This window comes from Dermacentor silvarum, chromosome 10, assembly GCF_013339745.2.
Source record: "Dermacentor silvarum isolate Dsil-2018 chromosome 10, BIME_Dsil_1.4, whole genome shotgun sequence".
In the NCBI taxonomy this organism is placed as follows: domain Eukaryota; kingdom Metazoa; phylum Arthropoda; class Arachnida; order Ixodida; family Ixodidae; genus Dermacentor; species Dermacentor silvarum.
The window spans coordinates 360,804-383,027 of NC_051163.1; the positions used below are offsets into that span (position 1 = coordinate 360,804).

A 22,224-nucleotide genomic window follows, 5' to 3' on the forward strand; every position below is an offset into this window, starting at 1 on the left:
TGAATAGGCTTAATTCTACAGCGCCCGCTCCATGATACACTCCACAAAGCGGCAGCTGTAATGTGTTTGCATTGTGTTTAGGAGCAACAAACAAAGCAGTTCGGGAGCTATCGTGTTTCTATGGAACTAAGGTTGCGTTGTAAGCTCGTAGACAACGGCAGCATCTTACAACCTAGAATAACGTAGAATAATTAGTAATGTGACTATCAATTCGCAATTATGCGATGACGGTATCTTGTGATGCTGTAGCAGTATTTTACGTGACTGGGTCATTCATTGCGTATTCCCGCAGCATACCGTATCCACGGCGTCACCTGTACCTAATCGGGGTGCCTATGATACCCGTGACTTACGTGTTCATGTCTGCGGTCGTGGCTGCCTACCTCTACGGACCGTACGCCGAGCCCTCTGTTTTGCACGAAGCAAAACTGACGTTTGTAGTCCCAGTATGGCGGCCTTTTATGCTTCCGCCGTTGTACGTTGGCAACATCTACCAGCTGGCTTACGTACTACTGACGCTATTTACGGTCGGCCGGAGGCTAGAACGGGACTTGGGCAGGCGCAGGTGAGAGCTGCATGATTGATTACTTTGTAGCGCATTTAACTGCTCTCTCTTTTCGTTGTTTGTGTGGGACTCTTATCTTTTGAATGCGAAGGAAGATTTAACAACGTGATCCGTGGCCTTTGCGAGGCTTGGGGATATTCTCTGCGCCGAAAACGGTTTTGTCATTACCAGTAGTTTTGCCGTGACTTCACACGTATGCACTAGACTGCGCGTCTAGGCGAACGCTGTTAATGTACCTGGAAAAGTTTCAAGGTAGTGCCAATCTCTATTTCACTCTCCCCTCATCAATGGAGCGCTGCTAGTGCCCCTAAAAGATTTCAAGCCTCTAAAAATGCATGAAAAAAACAAAAACAAATACATTCTAGTTTGTTTCGTACTACATTTACTATCAATACTGCTTTTGAAACTGTTTTCCGTGCAGTAAATCCTTATACATGCTCATGTGGACGTGAACTGTAAGCCTTCCGCTAGAAAAGCGCTATTTATTTCTTTAACTTTAGTTTGAGAAGTTCGAGATCGGTGCATTCCTTGATTTTTGTCCCGCCGAACAGAATGTTTGTAAAGAAAGGGTAAAGAGGTGGCTGGCGGTATGCCGTGGGGGGGTCCTAGATCGATGGACTCGTTATAAACACATCGGGGTAACAGATTTTTCAGCAGCGGGCGACTATCGCAGTATACAGCACCGAGATGGTACAGTCGCGCCGCTCACGACAGTGGCCTATTCCACCCGCTACGAGGGGCGGCGATCAAAGCCATGCAATCCGTGCCGCGCCTACGACTTTAGTCGTTCGGCGGTTTAGAGGAAGGAAAACGCTGTCGCCACCAGTAGGCAGACCAAAACCAGTGTCGCTGTCGGCCTAGTGTGAATGAGCCTTTAGTGAACCAAGCTGTACTTTAGAAGGCCAACGATCGGCGCCGCACCACGTGCTTCTTTCGTACTGTCATTCTGAAGGCGAGTGCTAAGACGCTGTGCGTCTAACACGCGCGGCTGGTGCGTCGCATCAGAACTGAACGCGTGTACGCCGTAGTCGTCGTTCACTGAGCGCGCCGTGGCTGTTTAGACCGGCGCGGGAACCACGTTGGAGACTAGAGGCAGTCGACAGATTTGGCACCGAGTAGATGTGCGGGAGTTTTACTCACCATTTCAGAGACAGGGTGTGCGCGTGGCCGAGGTGCCGCCCTGACAGCTTTCTGTGACGTATGACCAGCAATTACTGCACTAGCGGATGTTCCCAAGATCTTGTAAGACGTGGCGATACGGCATGTCTTTCATCCCGCCGTCCCAGTTTACAAGTGCTTCCTGCTTGTTAGCGTTTTATTGCGCCCGCTGTGCTTGGCCTCTGTTGCTTTATGCTATGTTCGTATGGCATCTTGCAGTACGTATGAGTGCGTTGCGTTTGTGGCCCTCTCCAGCGTTGCAGTTTAAATGTGAAGCATTTCTTGGCGAACATTTGCCACTTTGACAGCATCTATCTATCTATCTATCTATATCTATCTATCTATCTATCTATCTATCATCTATCTATCTATCTATCTATCTATCTATCTATCTATCTATCTATCTATCTATCTATCTATCTATCTATCTATCTATCTATCTATCTATCTATCTATCTATCTATCTATCTATCTATCTATCTATCTATCTATCTATCTAGCCCCCGATGTCATGGTGCTGTCATGGTCGTATCGTTAACTTGGTATGTACCAAAATTGGCATAGTATGAGAAGAGGGTATGACGAACATAAATGATAGGTCATGACATTAATGTCGCGATATGCGTGTCATGTAGGTCATGAAACAGCTGCCTAAAAGGACAATGAAACAGCGAAAAAAGATCAACACTCAAAAACCACAGGAATGGGTTCGGATATGGGTACTAAGTGAAGGAAACACAAAAGGATTATGGTAGAAGTCATAGTCATGAGCGTGACTCAACAAAAATGACAATGAATGAACGAAAAAAGATTAGCACTAAAAAACAACTTGAATGGGTTCGGACGTGGGCACTAAGTGAAGGAAACACTAAAGGATTATGGTAGAAGTCATATAGTGATGAGTATGGCTCAGAAAAAATGACAATGACTCAGAAAAAGATTAACACTCAAAAACCGATCGAATGGGTTCGGATGTGGTACTAAACGAAGGAAAGGGCTAAAGATTGATTATCGAACTCATGGTCATGAGCATAATTAAGGCTTTCGCCTTAAGGTCTCTTTGGTCGTAGCTAAAGGGATGCCTGAGGACTCATGAATCTCATGACATGCGTGTCATCTAGGTCATGACAGAGCCGCCTACGCCTTGATGCTCTCGTGGTCGTTTCGTTAACTTGGTAGGCTCCCCGCACACTGCTTTGCATAACATCTATTCCCACAGGGCGTGGGATCTGCCGGCTTTTAGGGGCGAAGTACCTTAGGGCCGAGCCTTGTCCCTCGTAGTCCGTAGCTCTGGTTGGCATTGAGACCGCTATGTATGTATGTATACGCATATATACATATATATGTATATGTATAGTATATGTAAGCCAAGCTCCGGCTTCCGGAAGCCCGAACCGGAAGCCGACTTCCACTTCCGCTTCCGTTACCACTTCCGGTTCCGCTTCCGGTTCTGGAAGCCAGCTTCCGGCTTCCGGAGAACGCTTCCGGCGTTTTTCTCTCTCGTCTGTAGCTATAGGGGCGCTGCGGTGCACAAGGCCGTTCGTTCCCGACGCGCTCTCTCTTTCTCTTGTTCCCGACGCGCGCTCTCGTTCTCGTCCGTAGCTAGGGGTGCTGCATTGCACAAGGGCGTTCGTTCCCGACGCGCGCTCTCCTTCTCTCTCGTCCGTAGCTGTGGTTTACCCGAATGATCCCCCGGTGCTTCGCCCAGTCATCATCACTCACTTCGTGGATATGCGGTGATTTTTTTTCTACTTGTTTATTCTGGAAGAGGAGTACACACTTTGAACTGTCGTATAAGAAAGTGGGCGTAGACGACACTCAATTGCTGAATGGCCGACGGACCATTGACACGATGGTCCTCGTGCAGGTTTGGTGATTGGTGTGCCGGCGGACCATACTCAAAACCACTCAGCCGTAGTTGGACTGCTAATCTTTTCGGCGGCGCACCGTTGGATAGAAAACATGGTCCCGCTGCCCCGACCAATCGTTCTGGCCAAAATTTGAGGGGCTATGCACCGTCGGTGCCGCCGAGATCGGGTCTCCCTATAGGTGTTACAGCTCTACCTTGCATCATATATATGCTGTCCCTTGTAGGACTTCCTTGCAAGCAGAAATTGTCTTCAATCGTCATCTGCGTATGCTTCGTTCCATCCGAAGCCTGCAGCGAACTTATCGCCGCTATCGTTCGCGGCAGTACATTTAACTTTCGTAGACCGTCTCTAGCGGTGTCTCTCAGACGCAGAAGTGCTAAAGTAATATGCATACCCTCGAGAGAGAGGAGGATGAACGCGATTTTGCCTAAACTATGCTACGTCCTCTGCTACAGAGGTCTTCCAGATAAGAGAGAATCCGGGGTAGGATTTCTAGTCCATAACAACATAGCGGGCAACATTGATGAATTTTACAGCATTAGTGAGAGGGTAGCAGTCGTCATAATAAAGCTGAATAGGAGGTACAAAATGAAGGTAGTACAAGCCTACGCCCCAACTTCCAGTCACGATGATGAAGAGATAGAACAGCTTTATGAAGATGTGGAATTAGCAATGAGAAAGGTGCAAACTCATTATACTGTAGTCATGGGCGACTTCAATGCAAAAGTGGGCAAAAAGCAGGTTGGCGAGCAAGCAATTGGAAACTACGGCATCGATTCTAGGAATGCAAGAGGAGAGATGTTGGTGGAATTCGCGGAAAGGAATAGGCTCCGAATAAGGAATACATTCTTCAGGAAGCGCACGAACAGGAAGTGGACCTGGAAAAGCCCTAATGGAGAAACAAGGAATGAAATAGATTTCATACTCTCTGCCGATCCAAGCATAGTGCAGAATGTAGAAGTGTTAGGTAAGGTAAAGTGCAGTGACCATAGGTTAGTGAGGTCTAGGATTTCTCTCAATTTGAAGAGAGAAAGAGTGAAATTAGTCAAGAGGAAACAGGCCAACCTAGACGCAGTAAGGGTGAAAGCAGACCAATTCAGGCTGGTGCTCGCAAACAAATATGCAGCTTTAGAACAGGAAGATGAAGATAACATAGAGCTAATGAATGAAACCGTAACTAGGCTGATCTCAGAAGCAGCAATTGAAGTGGTAGGTAAGGCAACAAAGCAACCTGTAGGGAAGCTCTCCCAAGAAACAAAGGACCGAATAAAGAAACGACAAAACATGAAAGTGTCCAACTCAAGAGATCAGATTGAATTCGCTGAACTGTCAAAACTGATCAACAAGAAGAAAGTAAGGGATATTCGAAATTATAACGTGGGAAAAATTGAGGAAGCCGTAAAATATGGACGCAGCATGAAATCAGTAAGAAGAAAACTAGGCATAGGACAAGGCAAGATGTATGCACTGAAAGATAAGCATGGTAATATCATCTGCAATTTCGATGACATAGTAAAAGCAGCAGAAGAATTCTATACTGACCTGTACAGTAGCCAAAACAGCCAAGCTACTTTCATTCGAAATAGTGATGAACCGGATACAGAAGCTCCTTCTATAACTAGCGATGAAGTTAGAAGGGCCTTGAAAGACATGACCAGGGGAAAAGCGCCTGGAGAAGATGGAATAACAGTAGATTTAATCAAAGATGGAGGAGATATCATGCTTGAAAAGCTTGCGGCCGTTTATACGCAATGCCTCACAACTTCAAGTGTACCAGAAAGCTGGAAGAACGCCAACATTGTACTTATCCATAAGAAGGGAGACGTTAAAGAATTGAAGAATTACAGACCCATTAGCTTGCTTTCAGTATTGTATAAAATATTCACCAAGATAATTTCCAATAGAATCAGGACAACACTTGACTTCAGTCAACCAAGAGAACAGGCTGGCTTCAGGAAGGGATATTCTACGATGGACCATATCCATGCCATCAATCAGGTAATCGAGAAATCTGCGGAGTACAATCAACCTCTCTATATGGCTTTCATAGATTATGAAAAGGCATTCGATTCAGTAGAGATACCAGCAGTCATAGAGGCATTGCGTAACCAAGGGGTACAGGAGGCATACGTGAATATCTTAGCAAATATCTACAAGGATTCCACAGCTACCTTGGTTCTCCACAAGAAAAGTAGAAAGATACCTATCAAGAAAGGGGTCAGGCAAGGAGACACAATCTCTCCAATGCTATTCACTGCATGCTTAGAAGAAGTATTCAAGCTCTTAGACTGGGAAGGATTAGGAGTGAGGATCGACGGCAAATATCTCAGCAACCTTCGGTTTGCAGATGACATTGTCCTATTGAGCAACAATGGACAGGAATTACAACAAATGATTGAGGACCTTCATCGAGAAAGTGCAAGAATTGGGTTGAAGATGAATATGCAGAAGACAAAGATAATGTTCAATAGCCTGGCAAGGGAACAAGAATTCAGGATCGCCAGTCAGCCTCTAGAGTCTGTAAAGGATATGTTTATCTAGGTCAATCACTCACAGGGGACCCTGATCATGAGAAAGAAATTTACAGAAGAATAAAATTGGGTTGGAGTGCATACGGCAGGCATTGCCAAATCCTGACTGGGAGCTTACCACTGTCGTTGAAAAGAAAAGTGTACAATCATTGCATTCTACCGGTGCTAACATATGGGGCAGAAACTTGGAGGTTAACAAAGAAGCTCGAGAACAAGTTAAGGACCGCACAAAGAGCGATGGAACGAAAAATCTTAGGAGTAACGTTAAGAGACAGGAAGAGAGCGGTGTGGGTCAGAGAACAAACGGGGGTAGACGATATTCTAGTTGACATTAAGCGGAAGAAATGGAGCTGGGCAGGCCATGCAATGCGTAGGATGGATAACCGGTGGACCATTAGGGTTACAGAATGGATACCAAGAGAAGGGAAGCGCAGTCGAGGACGGCAGAAAGTCAGGTGGGATGATGAGGTTAGGAAATTCGCAGGCGCAAGTTGGAATACGCTAGCGCAAGACAGGGGTAATTGGAGATCGCAGGGAGAGGCCTTCGTCCTGCAGTGGACATAAATATGGGCTGATGATGATGATGATGATGATGATGATGCTACGTGAATTAAAAAAAAAGAACTTTAGGAGCTTTTGTAGGTGGTAGTGGTCGCTGCGGTCATGTCTAATGGCACGGGACCGCTCTAAGGGACTGTTTACGCTCGAGCCGCCCTTCGCCGCACGCCGCACCACACACGTGCGGTGCGGTTTTCACAATAATTGCGCCTTGCACAAAAGTTGCACATATCGAACACTTGAACACAAATTTCGGTTTACATTATGTACGATTTACACAGTATAGACAGCGTAAACCGAGATTTGTGCAGCAGCTGTCCGATATTCGCAATTTTTCGCATGACCGCGCACGTGCGGTGTGGCTTGAGGCGATGCGCGGCTCGAGCGTAAACATTCCCTAAGCCGCCCCGCACGGGGAATGGTGGGAGAGCGCGACGATGCGGAGCGCGGCGTCTGAAAGAACGAGTGGCGCTACCTCGAAACTTCATCTGGAGACCTGTGCATCCTCCGTAAGATGGCCTTAGGGTGCCTACAGTCATCGCTTATAAAGCGTGCGCGCAAGATATATACGCCGTTTTTCGCAAAGCAAACAAAAATAGGATCTAACTTTACCTTCTATGCAGGTTCGCATTGTTAACGCCCCTACTGCTGTTTGCGGTGAGCGTGCTCCGCGACGGCCTGAGGTTCGTCGTCTGGAAACACCAGCTTGCCTTCTGGAGCACCGCACCGCCTCCGGCACCGCATTCGGGCGAGTGTTGCTGCGGTCTCGTCGGCACGCTGCTTGCGCTGAAGGCCATCCACCACGGCCTTCACCCGGACGCTGCTTACCGGCTAGGTAAACTCTTTCTCAAATCCACAGAAGTAGGGAGCAAGGAAAACGAAGAAAGTACAGGGCGCCTTTTCGTTTACCATCGACTTATTTTCATTTCACTGCTATCCATCCTCCTCTCCGGCCACCGGAGCGATATCCCGGGCAGCTATACACCACAAGGGGGAAGAGGAGGGCTGTCCTTTCCTTGCGATTCACTACCGAACGCCACAAGGCTCCCTCGTGACAGCATGTGCATCTAAAGGAGCTGTAATTGTTGGCGTTCATGAGACAACCGCATCCCTCGACTTGGCTGTGCAAGGGCATGTGCCATTTGCGTCAGCGCTTTGCGTAGATGTCTACAGAAAGCGATGGCTGGTCGTCATGGCCAAGAGGCCATTGCAGGCGAGTCGCCGTCGTGTTGGTCAGCTCTATCTCTCAGGAGGTGAGGGAGGGGGTTCGGAACGCGAGGGACGTTGGATAGGGCTCGGTAATGGGGGGGGGATATGCAGCAAGGTGGGGCGGTCGCCACTAGGGTGCCTCGATGTCAGAGAACCGCGGTATATCGAGGCACCCTAGTCGCCGCAATGCGGGAATTCAGCCGGACAACGAAAGTGGTAGAGGTGGGAGTAGAAAACGGGTGTCGGGAAAGTATCCGTCTGTAGTTGTGGCCAGCAGAACGGCCTGTCGGCGAGTAAGGGAGTGAGGAGGTGGAGACGGTTGTGTTGCTTAGCAAGGCGTGTCTCGGCAAATTGGGGATGTGTACGCAAAAGGTTGTGGTCGAATCAGGGCGGAGCGACACTCAGCAGCTCGGTATGAGAGCTCTGAGGACAGCGCATCTGCGCGCTTGTATTACCGGGAATTGCTGCGTCAGTGAGATGAAAAATTGTGCGAGTTGGTGAAGTTTCATGGTAGCTACAGCAAGACAGACGCGCAGAAAAGGAATAGAAAGGGGACACAATACGGCGGTGACTAACAGCTCAAGTTTATTGGAAGAAGAAATTAAAAAAAAAAAACATCACATGACCAAAACCGAGGCCCCCCGGCATACGGAGATACACTATCAAGAACAACCTGCTTATCACAGAAAGCGCAAGTTTCGACGGTGATATACATGTCACGGATGATTAACCAACGCAATAAACAAATTACTACGGCGCGAGACAACTCAGTGGCTTTACTCAAGATCTAACAAGGCAACCTCGCTATATTGCAGGGAAATGGGTGGCTGGCAACACGTAGTGAGCCTTTCCTTTTAATGTGATAAGCCTCCATTAATTCAGTAAACTTCAGTTGTTAGTCCGCGCCTCATTGTGTCACCTTCTATTCCTTTTGTCCGCGTCTGTCGCGCTGTAGCTACCATGAATGGCTGCGTGCCCAGGCACCCAGATCAACCGGAAAGTATGCAAGATGGATGATAGGAAGGACACGAATGTGGACGTAGGGTGGAATGCAAAGTGTTCAAAAGGAAACGCCGACGTTCTGCCTTGAGGAATATGATTGGGGGTATAAGGAGAGAGAGTAGAGGTGGAAAGGACTGCCGTAGAAATCACACGTTCTTTCATCAAAGAAACGTCGATTAATCTATGCGCGTTCTGTGGCTACAAATACGGGCATCATTTACTATTACCGTGACCGTGGGCTGTAGCACACGAATGGCGCCACAGCCCACGAAATATTCACGCCCCAAGTAGGGCGACTGATGGTCTGGGCGGGCAGTATGGCAAGAAGGGTACATAGCAGAACTGATAGTTGGGCGAGTTGGTAAGTATTCGGGATGAAATTTGTAGCGCGCACAAAAGACAAGGACACAGTGAAGGTGGACACATGAGCGGTTACTCACAACTGTTTATTTTTTTGGAAAGAGACAGAACATAAACGCACCAGCTATATGAACTGAGCATGTGCACTGAGCATGCGCAAAACGAGTCAACAGTTCTTACATAAACAGATTACAAAGGTTCAGACATTATTCAAGAATGCAAATTCTTTGTCAGTGATTGCAACCGATGGTTGACTGACGCATTTTTCAGCACACCTTTTGTGCACGTGCTCAGTACAGATAGCTGGTGCATTTATGCTCTCTTCCCAAAAAATAAACATTTGTGAGTAAGCACTGGGTGTGTTCACCTTCACTGTGTCCTTGTCTATTGTGCGCGCTACAAATATCGCCATGAAAGGTGGTACACCATATGGCGGGGAATAGACGATACCGCGAGTTTGCCACGTGCTGCAGTTGCCACGTGCTCCAGGCCTGCCGTAGACCCGAGGACAGTAGGACTGGGTGGGTAGCCAAGTGAACTAAGATTACTCCGTCCCTGGGTTGCAGAGCTTAAGGTGCGCCCGCCGGGGAGCCTGGTGGACTTCGAAAGGTTTTTCTCGAGTGTTAGTCATCCTAAGTCGCTCCAGGCTAACGGTAGCTGTGTGCGGAGGAAGGCCAAGTGCAAGTTTCTGCGCTTTTCTCAGTACATAGACACACTTGCGTTTTCGGCGCTGGTTGTATTACGCTAAGGTGGGTGGTATAGCTGGCTCGAGTGTATCAAGGCCTGCGCGACTTGCAAGCCATCAGCCTCTTTAAAGGCATGTCGGCAGTTAGAGACCCACCGAAGCATACTGATCTGGCAACGTTGGTGGTGAGCTGGCGAAGGGGTGCGTTTTGCTTTGGCGTTGGCTTGTAAAGTTAAACAAGGTACCCGTATGGACGACTTGCGCGATAGGGGTTTGGCATCTAATGTGATGCCAAGACCCTTGCACAGTGTATCCTTCAAAGATTACTACTGGGAAGTACTAGCGGTTGTTCCGCTAACATGGGAACGATGGGTAGTACATAGGTTTGTCTATAACATTCCGTGCTTGCGGCCGCAGACGTCATTGTGGCGTTTTTTTTATTACGCTTCATCTTTCTACATGTTCAAGCAACTATTGATACTTAAGTGCAGCAAGGTCGTAAGTCTCTGGACACACGGGTATTCGTTGGCAATTGTACTTAATAGGCAATATAGTTTGTTGAGAACGATCGACTTTCAACGTCGCAAGGCCGTTCGAAGCAAGAAGGACTAACTATAGGCAAATCCATGTAGTATACCTACCATTCCCATGGCGGCTGAACTATTGCACGTGCAGCTCACGTAGGCACCAGTGTCAGAGTTTCCTCTAGTAATTATTGTATGAAACGAATTAAGCCGGTGCTAGAATGTCGCCTAAGGTTTCGAGTGCTCACGTGTCACCCAGAGAGAGTGACGCTGATCACGCAAACGGGAAAGGGCTTCTGTTACTGTCTTCTCGAGGCCATCCATTGCTTGGGAGCGCCTCATTTCCTTTTATTGTGGTAGCATATACACCGATACGCAAGGCGTGTTCGCGCTGTCGGCGCCGCCACCGTCATGCTGTCCAGGTGCCGACGACGCATTCGGTACCCGCGCGAGGACCGGTAGAAGGCCTACCAAATATGCGCATCGCAGCATTTGGCTGACAAAAGGACGAAGCCGAATGAACGCGCGCCATTCTCTATACTCACTCTGATCTGCCGGAGCCAGGGGCCACTTCCTGGCTTCCGTTGCTGGCATTAGCGTTGCGCGTACACCGTAGTTCGAACGCGATAGCGTTGAGGGCCCCGTGTCGCAGAAAATCCGGTGTCGGCGTCTGCGCCATTGTCCGCTAGAGGAAATTAGAGTTACGCTATACGGCTCCCACAGGAAGCCATGCGGGAGCCATATAGAGTAACTCTAGAGGAAAGTATATTTAGGTATATGTATAAGCCACGCCTTGCTAAATGATATACGGTATATGCGGGCTATATTGCCAGACCAGTCTATCAATATAAAAAAAATATGAGATTTGATTCGCCGAAATACACCAAATGATTGGGGGGCTCCGGATAAATTTGGACCAGCCTGCAGTTCTTTAGCGTGCTTCTCTCACTATAGTTCCTCATACCTTGCCTTACATTCTTGACAAAGTTATTCCTCAGAATTTTCAGAATGACAGGCCAGAAACAAAAGTCATGAAATAAAACGCCGTCAGCGCATGCCTTTTATATTAAATCTTCGCAGCGTTAACCCGTTTCAGACGCTATGTACACAGTTATGTAAATCAATATAGTGCATCAACAGCAAAAGCATTGATTAGCGTAAGGATATTTAACATGTGTCCGTATATCTTCAAACGCTTCTGATGAAATAGTGCTGTAAGTTTGAATTACACGTGCAAATTGTTTCAGTAAGTCGAGTATGAAGGTAGATGGTTGGGTATTTTGCTTGGTGTGAGTAGTTCAGTGTATGTACAGTGTTCCTTTCTTTCATTGTTTTTCACAATACGTTGCGCCAGTCATAATTTTCGAGTTGTTTGATCGGTGCTTTTGGAGCCTGGTAGACATGAAATAGTTGATGTCCGCATATCTGACCTTCCTGCAATGAGTTTTCACATGGAGTCCACATTCTATAGACTTGACAAACCTAACTAAAGAACTGAAAACTCCTAATCTTCTACAGCTTAAGGTTTTAATTCTGAAGATGTACGACATGCAGTGAAAGTAAGTTTTCAATCAACGCAACTAATTGGCGTCTGAAAAGGTTAAATATTGAAAGTGCGAAACAATACAAGAAACCTGAAAATGATGCAATGTATGTGGTCCGGCTGTGCACTACCTCCGGGATCGGCCCACGCCAGTGGCCTCGTTTGTACCAGAAAGCTCGCTTTCGTGCGTAGCGTTCGCCGCCAACGTTTCCCGGCAAACATTGTGGTTACATAAGCTGCACTTGCTGGGAAGCGTGAGAAGAAGTGATGGGTTATTGAATGCTGTCGCGTTCCACTCGTGAAGGCGAAGATTAAGCGTCTTCCAAGTTGTTGGCACTCGGATTCCTACTCTGTGCGAACCACAGCGTAGTGCATACACTGATCTGAGCGGGATCTATAGTAAAGGTCAAGGTAAATCTAATTCTTCAATTGGGCACTGGCAAACGCTTTTCCGTCGCTCCCATGTCGTGCGCCATCGAACAGAGACGGACTGTGACGATACTTTGGGCGTCATTTTTCTCGCGTCCTGTGTCCCGCCGTGTAGCCTCCGTGTATTGTTAGAACACTGCACGAGGAGCTCGAATACGACGCTAAACTTTGTCATCGCTTTCAATGCATCCCTATAAAGCGAAGTTGACATTTTCTTTGCTCCATCTATATTCCTGAGATAAGAAGCTCGGTCGGCGGCGCTCTGTATTACGGTACCTTGAAACAGTGCCAATAACAGGCGTCGCTATTTCACGGGGCACTGACAAGTGTCGAAAACATTCACGGCGCCGCGACAGCTCGCATGCGAGAAAGGAGTTTCGAATCGACTGTGTCACACTGATGTGCCGGTACGCAGGTTCCGACGCGAAAGAAAGGTGGAACTTTGGCCTGCATTTTGTCTTTTGAGAGCTAAGCATTAATGCGAAATTAACGAAATTATGCTTTAGCGGATTACGTTATCAATTTAAGCTGATTGAGTGTGTCTTTTCACTGTCGCTTTCAGCGTGCGAAGCTTGTGGTAGACATTATGCAACTTCGAAAACACGTATCAGTACTGCTTTAAGCGAGAAGCGACTCATAATCTGTATTTTCATGCTTTGGTCACGGAACGCATAGTTTCAGCAGGCTACCTCGTGAACACCTGAGGACTCATTGTAAATCAGGCCTTCTCGCCCGCTGCCACGCGCCCGCAGGCATGCGCGCTCACTTTTGGTGCCTTTTTTTTTTTCTGGCCGTGTCGAGATCGAGCATTTTTTTAGCTTTTACAGCGAAGCTGTATATGGCTAGGTTCCGCGGGATCGCGTCCGCGGACAAAACGACGCGTAGAACAGACATTTCGACTTCATGTGCGTGGTGGTTTGGCTCCATGTGCGCTGTGGTTTCCCGCCAGTTGTGCCTTCTTAGCACAGGCAGCGCCTCCTCAAAAAATTACACCATCTTCTCGTAGGGGAACCCTGAGTAGTATGCGAAGCAGCCATGGGGTCGACTCGAGGTAGTTTTATCAGCTGTATAAACTTGGACATGCAGCAGCACCAGCAACGCGCCGAACTGTTGTAGACGCCGTCGGCGTTTTGCCTGCGTTCGCACCGAACGCGTGCGGCGTTGGTGCTTGTTGCCGGTGCCTCTGGGGCGCCTACCGTCGCGCTTCTAACCTAAGCTGCTTCGCATTATCGCGTGCGGAGCCGCAGCTGTTGCCATTCGTTGCGCAATCCGGAGAGAAGAGGAGCGTCGGAGAGGAGAGGAGGAATGCCGAGAGGAGAGATGAGACAAGGAGAGGAGAGGAGGGGAGGAGGATGCGCATGCGTTGTAGGGTTGTGGCCGCCGCACGGCGGATACAGGGAGGGATGCAGGAAGGGAGGTAGGGAGTGACTTATATAGCCCCGAGCATAAGATGCTTCGCATCTAAAAAAGCCGGCAGATCCCACGCCCTGTGGAAATCGATGTTATGCGAAGCAGTGTGCAGCCTACCAAGTTATCGAAACGACCATGAGAGCACCAAGACGTAGGCGACTCTTTCATGACCTACATGACAGGCATGTCTGGACATTCGTGTCATGAGTCCTCAGGAGTCTCTTTAGCTACACCTAAGAGACCTAAAGGCGAAAGCCTCAGTTATGCTCATGACTATGACTTCGACCATCAACCTTAAGCCTTTTCCTTCACTTAGTACCACATTCAAAACCATTCTATTGGTTTTTGGGTGTTAATCTTCTTTCGCACAGTCATTCTCATTTTTCCTGAGTCATGCTCATGATTATGACTTCTACCATCATCCTTTAGTGTTTCCTTCACTAAGTAGCCACGTCCGAACCCATTTCAGTGGTTTTGAGCATTAATCTTTTTTCGCTGAGTCATTGTCATGTTTGTTCAGTCATGGTCATGACTGACTTCTACCACCATCCTTTAGGGTTTCCTTCACTTAGTACCCACGTCCGAACCCATTTCAGTGGCTTTTGAGTCTTAATCTTTTTTCGCGGAGTCGTTGTCCTTTTTGCTCACTCATGGTCATGACTATGACTTCCACCATCATCCTTTAGTGTTTCCTTCACTTAATACAAACGTCAGAACCCATTTGAGTGGCTTTTAAGTGTTAATCTTTTTCGCTGGGTCATTGTCATGACCTACATAACACGTATGTCATGGCCTAGTAAGTATGTTCATCATACAATCCTGTCATTCTATACAAATTTTGGAACCTACCAAGTTAGCGAAACGACCATCAGAGCACCAAGACTTAGGCGGCTGTTTCATGACCTACATTACGCGCATGTCATGATAGTCATGCCATGACATATCATTTGTGTTCGTCATATACTCTTGTCATAGTATCCCAATTTTGGTACATACCAAGTTAACGAAACGACCATGAGAACACAAAGACGTAGGCGGCTAGATAGATTGATAGATACTGTAAAAGTAGCAAATGTTCGCCAAGAAATGCTTCGCATTCAAAATAGAGGAGGCGCCGGCACAGGTGTCAAAACGGATGATGGATAGCCCATTGTTATACCCTCGCCACCGCCGCCGCGGCCTGTTTCACAAGTGCCGCGATACTCGGCGGCGGCCCGTCCCACCAATCGTTGTGCCCCTTTGTCTAGTGACGTAGAGATCACGCTGGTGCTCTTATCAGCAGTTGTCTTTTGGAACTCGCTATGGGACGGACGCTCGTTTAACTACATCTTCCAGGATCCTGACGTCAGGACCCTGATGATGCCGTGCAGTGTGTCGCGGTTATGAAGGCCGTCGCTCATACGCTAGTCTATGACGATGGGGCGGACTTGGCGCAGCAAACGCACTACTTGGCCATCGCGCCGGGCGAAAACAAGACGCCGGTGTCCTTGCTCTTGACGAACATGCCGAAGGCGCTCAGTATAGTCAATAATGATCATATGTAAATTCACTAAAGCAATATTCCCTATAGCGGACGCACCACAGTCACAGCTTTGCTGGCATCCATGTTCACAGCAGTGGAAGAGGGCTATGCATTTTTTAGTCGTCTTAATGCATTGCAACATGATTGCAATGCAAATTACAACAAATGATTGAGGATCTTAACCGAGGAAGTGTAAGACTGGGGTTGAAGAATAATATGCAGAAGACAAAGGTAATGTTCCATAGCCTGGCAAGGGAACAAGAATTCAGGATCGCCAGTCAGCCTCTAGGGTCTGTAAACGAGTACATTTATCTAGGTAACTAACTCACAGGGGCCCTGATCATGAGAAGGAAATTTACAGAAGAATAAAATTGGGTTGTAGTTCACACGGCAGACATTACCAAATTCTGACTGGCAGCTTACCACTGTCGTTGAAAGCAGAAGTGTACAATCATTGCATTCTACCGGTGTAACATGTGCGGCAGAAACTTGGAGGTTAACAAAGAAGCTCTAGAACAAGTTAAGCACCACACAAAGAGCGATGGAACGAAAAATGTTAGGCCTAACGTTAAGGGACAGGAAGAGAATGGTGAGAATCAGAGAGCAAACGGGGATAGCCGATATTCTCATTGACATCAAGAGGAAAAAATGGAGGTGGGCAGGCCACGTAATGCGTAGGATGGTTAACCGGTGGACCATTAGAGTTACAGAATGGATACCGAGAGAAGAAAAGTGCAGTCGAGGACTGCAGAAAACTAGGTGGGTTGATAAAGTTAGGAAATTTGCAGGCTCCAGTTGGAATCAGCTAGCGCAAGACAGGGGAAATTGAGATCGCAGGGAGAGGCCATCATCCTGCAGTGGACATAAATACAGGCTGCTGCTGCTGCTGATGATGATGAAACATTCGCTTATAACTAAACGCATGGTGTCATATGTCGTAATACACACGATCTTCGCGACCGCTCGTGGTCACAGCAGAGGCGGGAAATGCCGGCGGCGGGTAGCTGGTGGGCTAGCCTTTATGCAAATCTTCCGTTTGGCCGTTCAGTGTGGTATTTCGGTGTGCTGCGTCTGTGAAACTCAGCAGATAACGTAAACTCCAATACTCGGCGCATGGAGGAAAGAAAAGAAGCAGGAAGGGGCGACGCGCGTTAATTTTGAAGGCTAGTCATAAAAAAAAGGTGGCAGTTTCGACGGAACGTCCCAAAGGCGAATCATTGATTGCTATAGCAAATTTTTAGACAGCTATACTAAGTTAGGATAATAGTTTTAACCGCCGTGTAAACTTCTAAACATTCGCTTACAAACTAAATTAACAAGCATGGTGTCATGCGTCTACAGGCGAACAAGAATAGATCTCACTCAACGATCGCGGGCACTCGCCGTAGAAACGCTGGCGAGGAGAAGCGCGGCCGGAGCAGCGAGCGAAGTGACCTTTGTGCTGCCTCTCGCTTCAGCGCAAACTTAGTGTCGAGAGAAAAGCGCACACGAAGCTATCGGCCCTCTGCGCACCTAGACTCTGTTCCCATCGCAGATCGCTTTCAAGAGCTCAGGTGCGACACATACGTAGCCGCCACTGTAGTAGAACGCTACCCACTCCCCCCTCCCCCGGTGCCTTACGCGCGACGGAAGACTGCGCGCTTCCTTCCCGCCTTAAGCCTTCCTTCAGCGCGCGAGATCGAACCACAATATTCTGCTCACCCTCGCACGCTTTCACTTGCACACACAGCACACGGTGCCGGCCACGATGTTACCGCACTTGGACTTTACACGGAACATTACGGCGACGACGAGGATGGGAATGCGCCTGCAGTGTCCATATAGTTGCTATCGCAATAATAAAACGGAAAGGCTCACGGGAAATAATCCCTCACCGCGTGATAGGCAAGTGGTAGTTTCTGGTTGGCCGAGCGTGCCGAGATAGTGCGAGATAGTATAGAGTGGGTGGCAAAGGGCCCATCGTCTCGAAGGAGTCTCTAAGAGCTACCACGAACCAAATAATGCCTTCCAAGAACCATGCAGCAGACAGCAATTGGAGGGCCTACTTCACAAGGCCCAATGCGCACATTAGTTCTGAAGGTAGGGAGGAGGTGGGTCAGAGAAGATTGCTTTGCGGAGGGTAAATGCACGACTTCATGCTGCTTGCTCGTCGTTTTCATTCTTGCATGACTGGGCGTGCGTCAATTTCAGCAACCTTCTCGGTTCAACCTCGAATGCTGACGTGACCTCTAGCCCACAGTGTGCGTGAGCCTTCGTAGCCGCGACAGCATGGCGGTGTCGATGGCAACCACGTGACCACGCCACGAGTGTTCGTGTAATAGCTGTCGCAGTAAAACGACGACGTAGGCGGCAACTTAGTTTATGAAACTTCTTCCCTGCAGGAACCGTCTGCATCCGAGTGAGCTTCTGGCTGGGTCTGCTGCTGGAACTGACACACTTCCTGTTGCTCGCGCGAGAAGGCTCCACGTTTGGACACGTGATCGGGGCCCTATTGGGACTCTTGGTTTCTCGTTTGTTGCGAGACCGCCGATGGTTCGATCGTCATCCATCTACGACTGGAAGCTCCTCGGCACTCGGAAGCTCTCAAGAATACGAGCAACCTCCGCCTCCCGGCCCTGACTGATAAGGGTGCTTAGGGATGTGCAGGCTGCGCTGAAATTACAGTGAATCAGAAAGACAGGCGAATGCTTTCACCCAAACTTTCCCCTTGTGTCCATTCGTCACCGGTAGCTATATGCGAATGTTTTAATATTTCGAATAACAAATTGAACTATTGCCCTATTGGATTCGGTCTTCAACCAAGTATATAATTAGTTTCATCGTACTTTTGGCAAGAGCGCAAAAGCAACACTGGACAAAAGAAAAAAAAACACGATAACACGGCGCTGACTCACAAATGATATTGTGTTCAGGAAGGTCACACACGTATATATGAACCAACGTCCAAAAAAAACCCGGGCAGGCGCAGGAAACATTAAACGCTTCGATGATGCAATTATATGAATGGTATAAATAGCGAAACTTCCTCGGGAAGAATGACTAATGGTTCACGTTTTATATTGATCCCCCTTAGTCTTTATGTTGTATGCTTCTGCTATTTCTCTTGCCATGTGGCTTGCGTTTTTGAAGGTAATAGAAGTTTCAATAAATATAGAAACACAGCTACATGACTTGCAATGCACAGGAAGATGTAGCGGTGCAGCCCCTTGTAGCGATAACTCATGCTCTCTAAGACGAACATTAACGCAGCGCTTCGTTTGTCCAACCTATTCATTACCATACGACAGAGGAATGACGTACACTACTCAGTTCGCACATGCGATGCACTTGTTGACATGGTTCACTGTACATCCGCCCGTTGCCTGCTTATCTGTTAGCATTTTGTCAACTCTAGAGCAGATGTGTCCTACCTTATTTCTTGCAGAAAACAGCACATCTACGCTGTACCGGGAACCAACATTCTTTAAGCCATGTGCCATTTTATGTGTGTACGGAATTACCGCACGTCTTTGTTTGCTTCGCTTACTTGTGATCCCATTCAAATTTCTTATGGGCGCGCCTAATGCTGGAAACAATACCTCCACAAACAGAGGTAATGACAGTGCTCGGAAATGCAGCATCCACTGAACGCTTAATCTTGCATTAAAGGCTGGCATTGACATATCTGAACAAGATTTCTTTAGTATACAGTTGTGGCTGTTGCCCTCTTTACAATCTTAGAGTGGCCAGAATTAAATCTCAGGATTGTTTTCACAGATCTAGGTCCATACTGCCAGCCTTATTACCAACTGCCCACTCTGTACGAATAAATTTACCGAATTGGGAGGCATTACACGAAGTGCGCAATAAATAAATTGTTTTGGTTCCAAAGGTTCCTAATGTGTACGGCAAAGAATTACAGGTGTTGGCGTAGTCAAGTAAGATGCTCTAGCTACAGAAGTAAAACAAGCAGCTAATCTTCAGACATCATTAAAACTTTGATTTCATTGCTGTCTTTGCTCTGTTTGCTATCACATTGACAGAATTTTTCTTGTGCATTTCTCTTTAGTTATAAACGTTCTATTAGTACACTGCCTGCTTCGTGAAGATTACTTTATTGTATTCTTTACCTTGTGGGAAGTAAAATAAGGTTGTTGTTGCTTAGTGTGTTAAGTACGCGTATTTGTGCTATACGCATTTTGCTTTATTTTCCAATACAATATCTTATGGCTCGCGATTAGCCTCGAGCTAGAGATACAAACGCGATGTTCACATAATTTATTTACAAAAGTACATTTGCAGGTAGAGTTACACAGCGTATGCTCCCACAGTGACTCTGCTCCCAGAGATAGGTTTAGTACCTGTAAATACACAAGAAAGTGGACGATGCGACTGCCAACTCCGTATAGCTTGCGGGAACGGCGCGGCTCCGCAGTCCAAGCCAGCAGGCCAGTCTTGGCCAGCCGCGCCCAGCCGCCGCGCGCGGCGTAGTCTGCTAGGCGCTGCTGCGGCTCCCGGCGCCGCCTTGGGAGAAGGGCACTGCCGGTGCGGGTGACATCACCAACGCGGTGGCATCGACACCACCTCCAGGAGCGGCTGCGTTCCTCGGCGGTACAGAGTGGGGAATTGCACCCAGTCGGCTGAGGAGGACGTGGTTAGTTGCTGTCCGGAGTTCCAGAGAGATTGCGAGAGCTCGAGGCCAGTTGCCAACGGTAGTGGTGGCGGCACCGTTCGAGCGACGATCATCATCATCGTCTGCGATCTCCCCGTCCTGTTACATGCGTGGTGCGGTGTGGTATGGTCCCTGTGCGATGGCAAGGCATTGAACGGCCGGCAGCACCTTCTGGCGACCTGCTGCGTGCACTCGTCAGAACGAGGTCGGGGAGGAAGACCAGGCCAGGTATGCTTCCGGGAATGGTGTATGGCTTTCGGGTTCCTTCAAGACCTCGGACAACTCGGAGGCTACACCACCTGGTCTGCTGCACGTTTGCGAGGCGTATGTCCGGGAAGCCAGCCAGGTTTAGTACTTTTGTGTTTCTATAAGACCTTGACAACTCGGACGTTCCATGCTCTGCCGATGCGCCTCGTTCGGCGCAGCAGCCTGCAAGGTTTGTACGCCGGCGGGGATGCAGTGCCGTCGTTGCAAGCCACCCTGGGCCAGGGCCTACCAGCGCCTTCGCACAGGGAGGGGCAGTGTGGAAGCGCCGCCATGATGAGCGGCATTCGGAGCCAGCGGCGCAAGAAGAAGATGAACGCGTGAGCAATGGCCGAGCGGTGGTGCTCTTGTTTGCAGGCTGGGCGCTCTTAGGCGCGGCCGCGGCTGCGGCTCGGCCACCGCTCGCAAGTTCCTCGTCGTCCTCTTCCACCAATGGCTCCAGACACCACTCGCCACGTCCTTCTCGAGCCGACTGTGTAAGTCCGTGCACCACGAAAGTTCAAAACAAAGGGTAATTTGGCGCAAAAATCTATAAAACCAAGGTATAGCTTAATTTTCCCACTTTAATCATCACCATTTTTTCACCAAATGCGTAAAGCAGTTTTCAAACATTTTTCAAGCAGTTTTTTGTAGCTTCCCCATTTTAAGTACCAATATTATATGTGGAACTCGGGTTCATTCGGTAACTTGTGACTGCAATGAAAATAACTTATCACACAATAACACACACTGAAGATGGCTCCTGAGGTTAGCCATCGTGAAACGCTCATGTGTAGATCACAAATTTCGCGTGTATATATAAATTAAACCACCATTCGAAACCTTCAGAGCCTCGAGAATGAGAGCGCAATACTTATAAGGGACGCGTACGGTCAAGTCCCGCTAATTTATCTCTGTCGCACACCGTGTTCTAACCTCGAACACGACAGGATAATAGCTAACTGAGCTCCTGAGGCAACTCTCGAAGGGACTAAAAGCCGGATATCGTTGCAGCTTGTCTGCTGATAAAGCGCAGCGCCATTATATTTCACCAAAATTCCAACCTTGCACCTTCTTCGCACCGAATTCTCAGATTAACTTCACCAGATACACCAGCCGTAGTTTGCGAACGCCAACCATGGTGGCGCAGCAGCTTTGGCATTGCGCAGCTAAGCCCGAGCCCCCGGGTCAAATCGCCGGCCGTGACGGCTGCATTTTGATGGCGGTCAAATGCAAAAATGCCCGTGTAACGTGCATTGGATACAGAACCTCAGCTTGTCAAAATTATAGCGGAATCCCCCACTGCGGCGTGCCTCATAATCAGATCATGAGTTTGGCACCCAAAACCCCAAAATGCAAGTCTTTCACTTGCGAACGCGTACTCGCGTGTCCGATGAAATGCAGTTACTTCAAAGTCATTCCGAGAGGTTCACACCAATTTGCCCGCTATCTGTTGACTGCTATTAGAGAAATTATTTTCTCTGTGCTAATACTCTCCTTGCGAACAAAAAACCAACCGTCAGTACGCTCTGTATGCTTGCGCCGTTGCATAATCCCAGAAATCTTTTTTTGGAAAACAGAGGTTTTGTGAAAACTTCTGTCTTCAGTGTTTTTAGTTAGAGTTCGCAACAAGAAAAGTACGAGATATTGCGCAGATGCATCAAGGCGAAAGAGCTCCTTCAATAGACCTTCAGTAACAAAAAAGTTTAGGTACCAACTAAGCTGATGAACGTACTATTTAGGTAGAATGGGCAAGATTCCCGGTGTCCAAATAACCAGCCTGTATAAGTAGGTCATCAAAATCAACATAATTTAGTACGGTTTTAGTGACTACCGTCCCCAACCGGTCAGATATATATATGCTTACTCGGATCGCGCTGTCTGCAAGCTTTTGACCTTCTATTTTCCCCTTGCTCTCGCCATAAAACACACTGGCGTTGAATATTGAACGGGAACTCTCAGT

At 48.0% G+C, this 22,224-nt stretch overlaps 1 protein-coding gene across 1 annotated transcript; it reads left to right on the forward strand.

The window, feature by feature from the left end:
- Positions 1 to 302: 302 nt before the first annotated feature.
- Positions 303 to 18,961, forward strand: LOC125940664 (uncharacterized). Its single transcript, XM_049657092.1, has 3 exons — positions 303 to 565; positions 7,307 to 7,518; positions 17,749 to 18,961. The coding sequence occupies exons 1-3, from the start codon at positions 336 to 338 to the stop codon at positions 17,988 to 17,990; spliced, it is 684 nt and encodes a 227-aa protein (XP_049513049.1). The 5' UTR covers positions 303 to 335; the 3' UTR covers positions 17,991 to 18,961.
- The last annotated feature ends 3,263 nt before the right edge of the window (positions 18,962 to 22,224 follow it).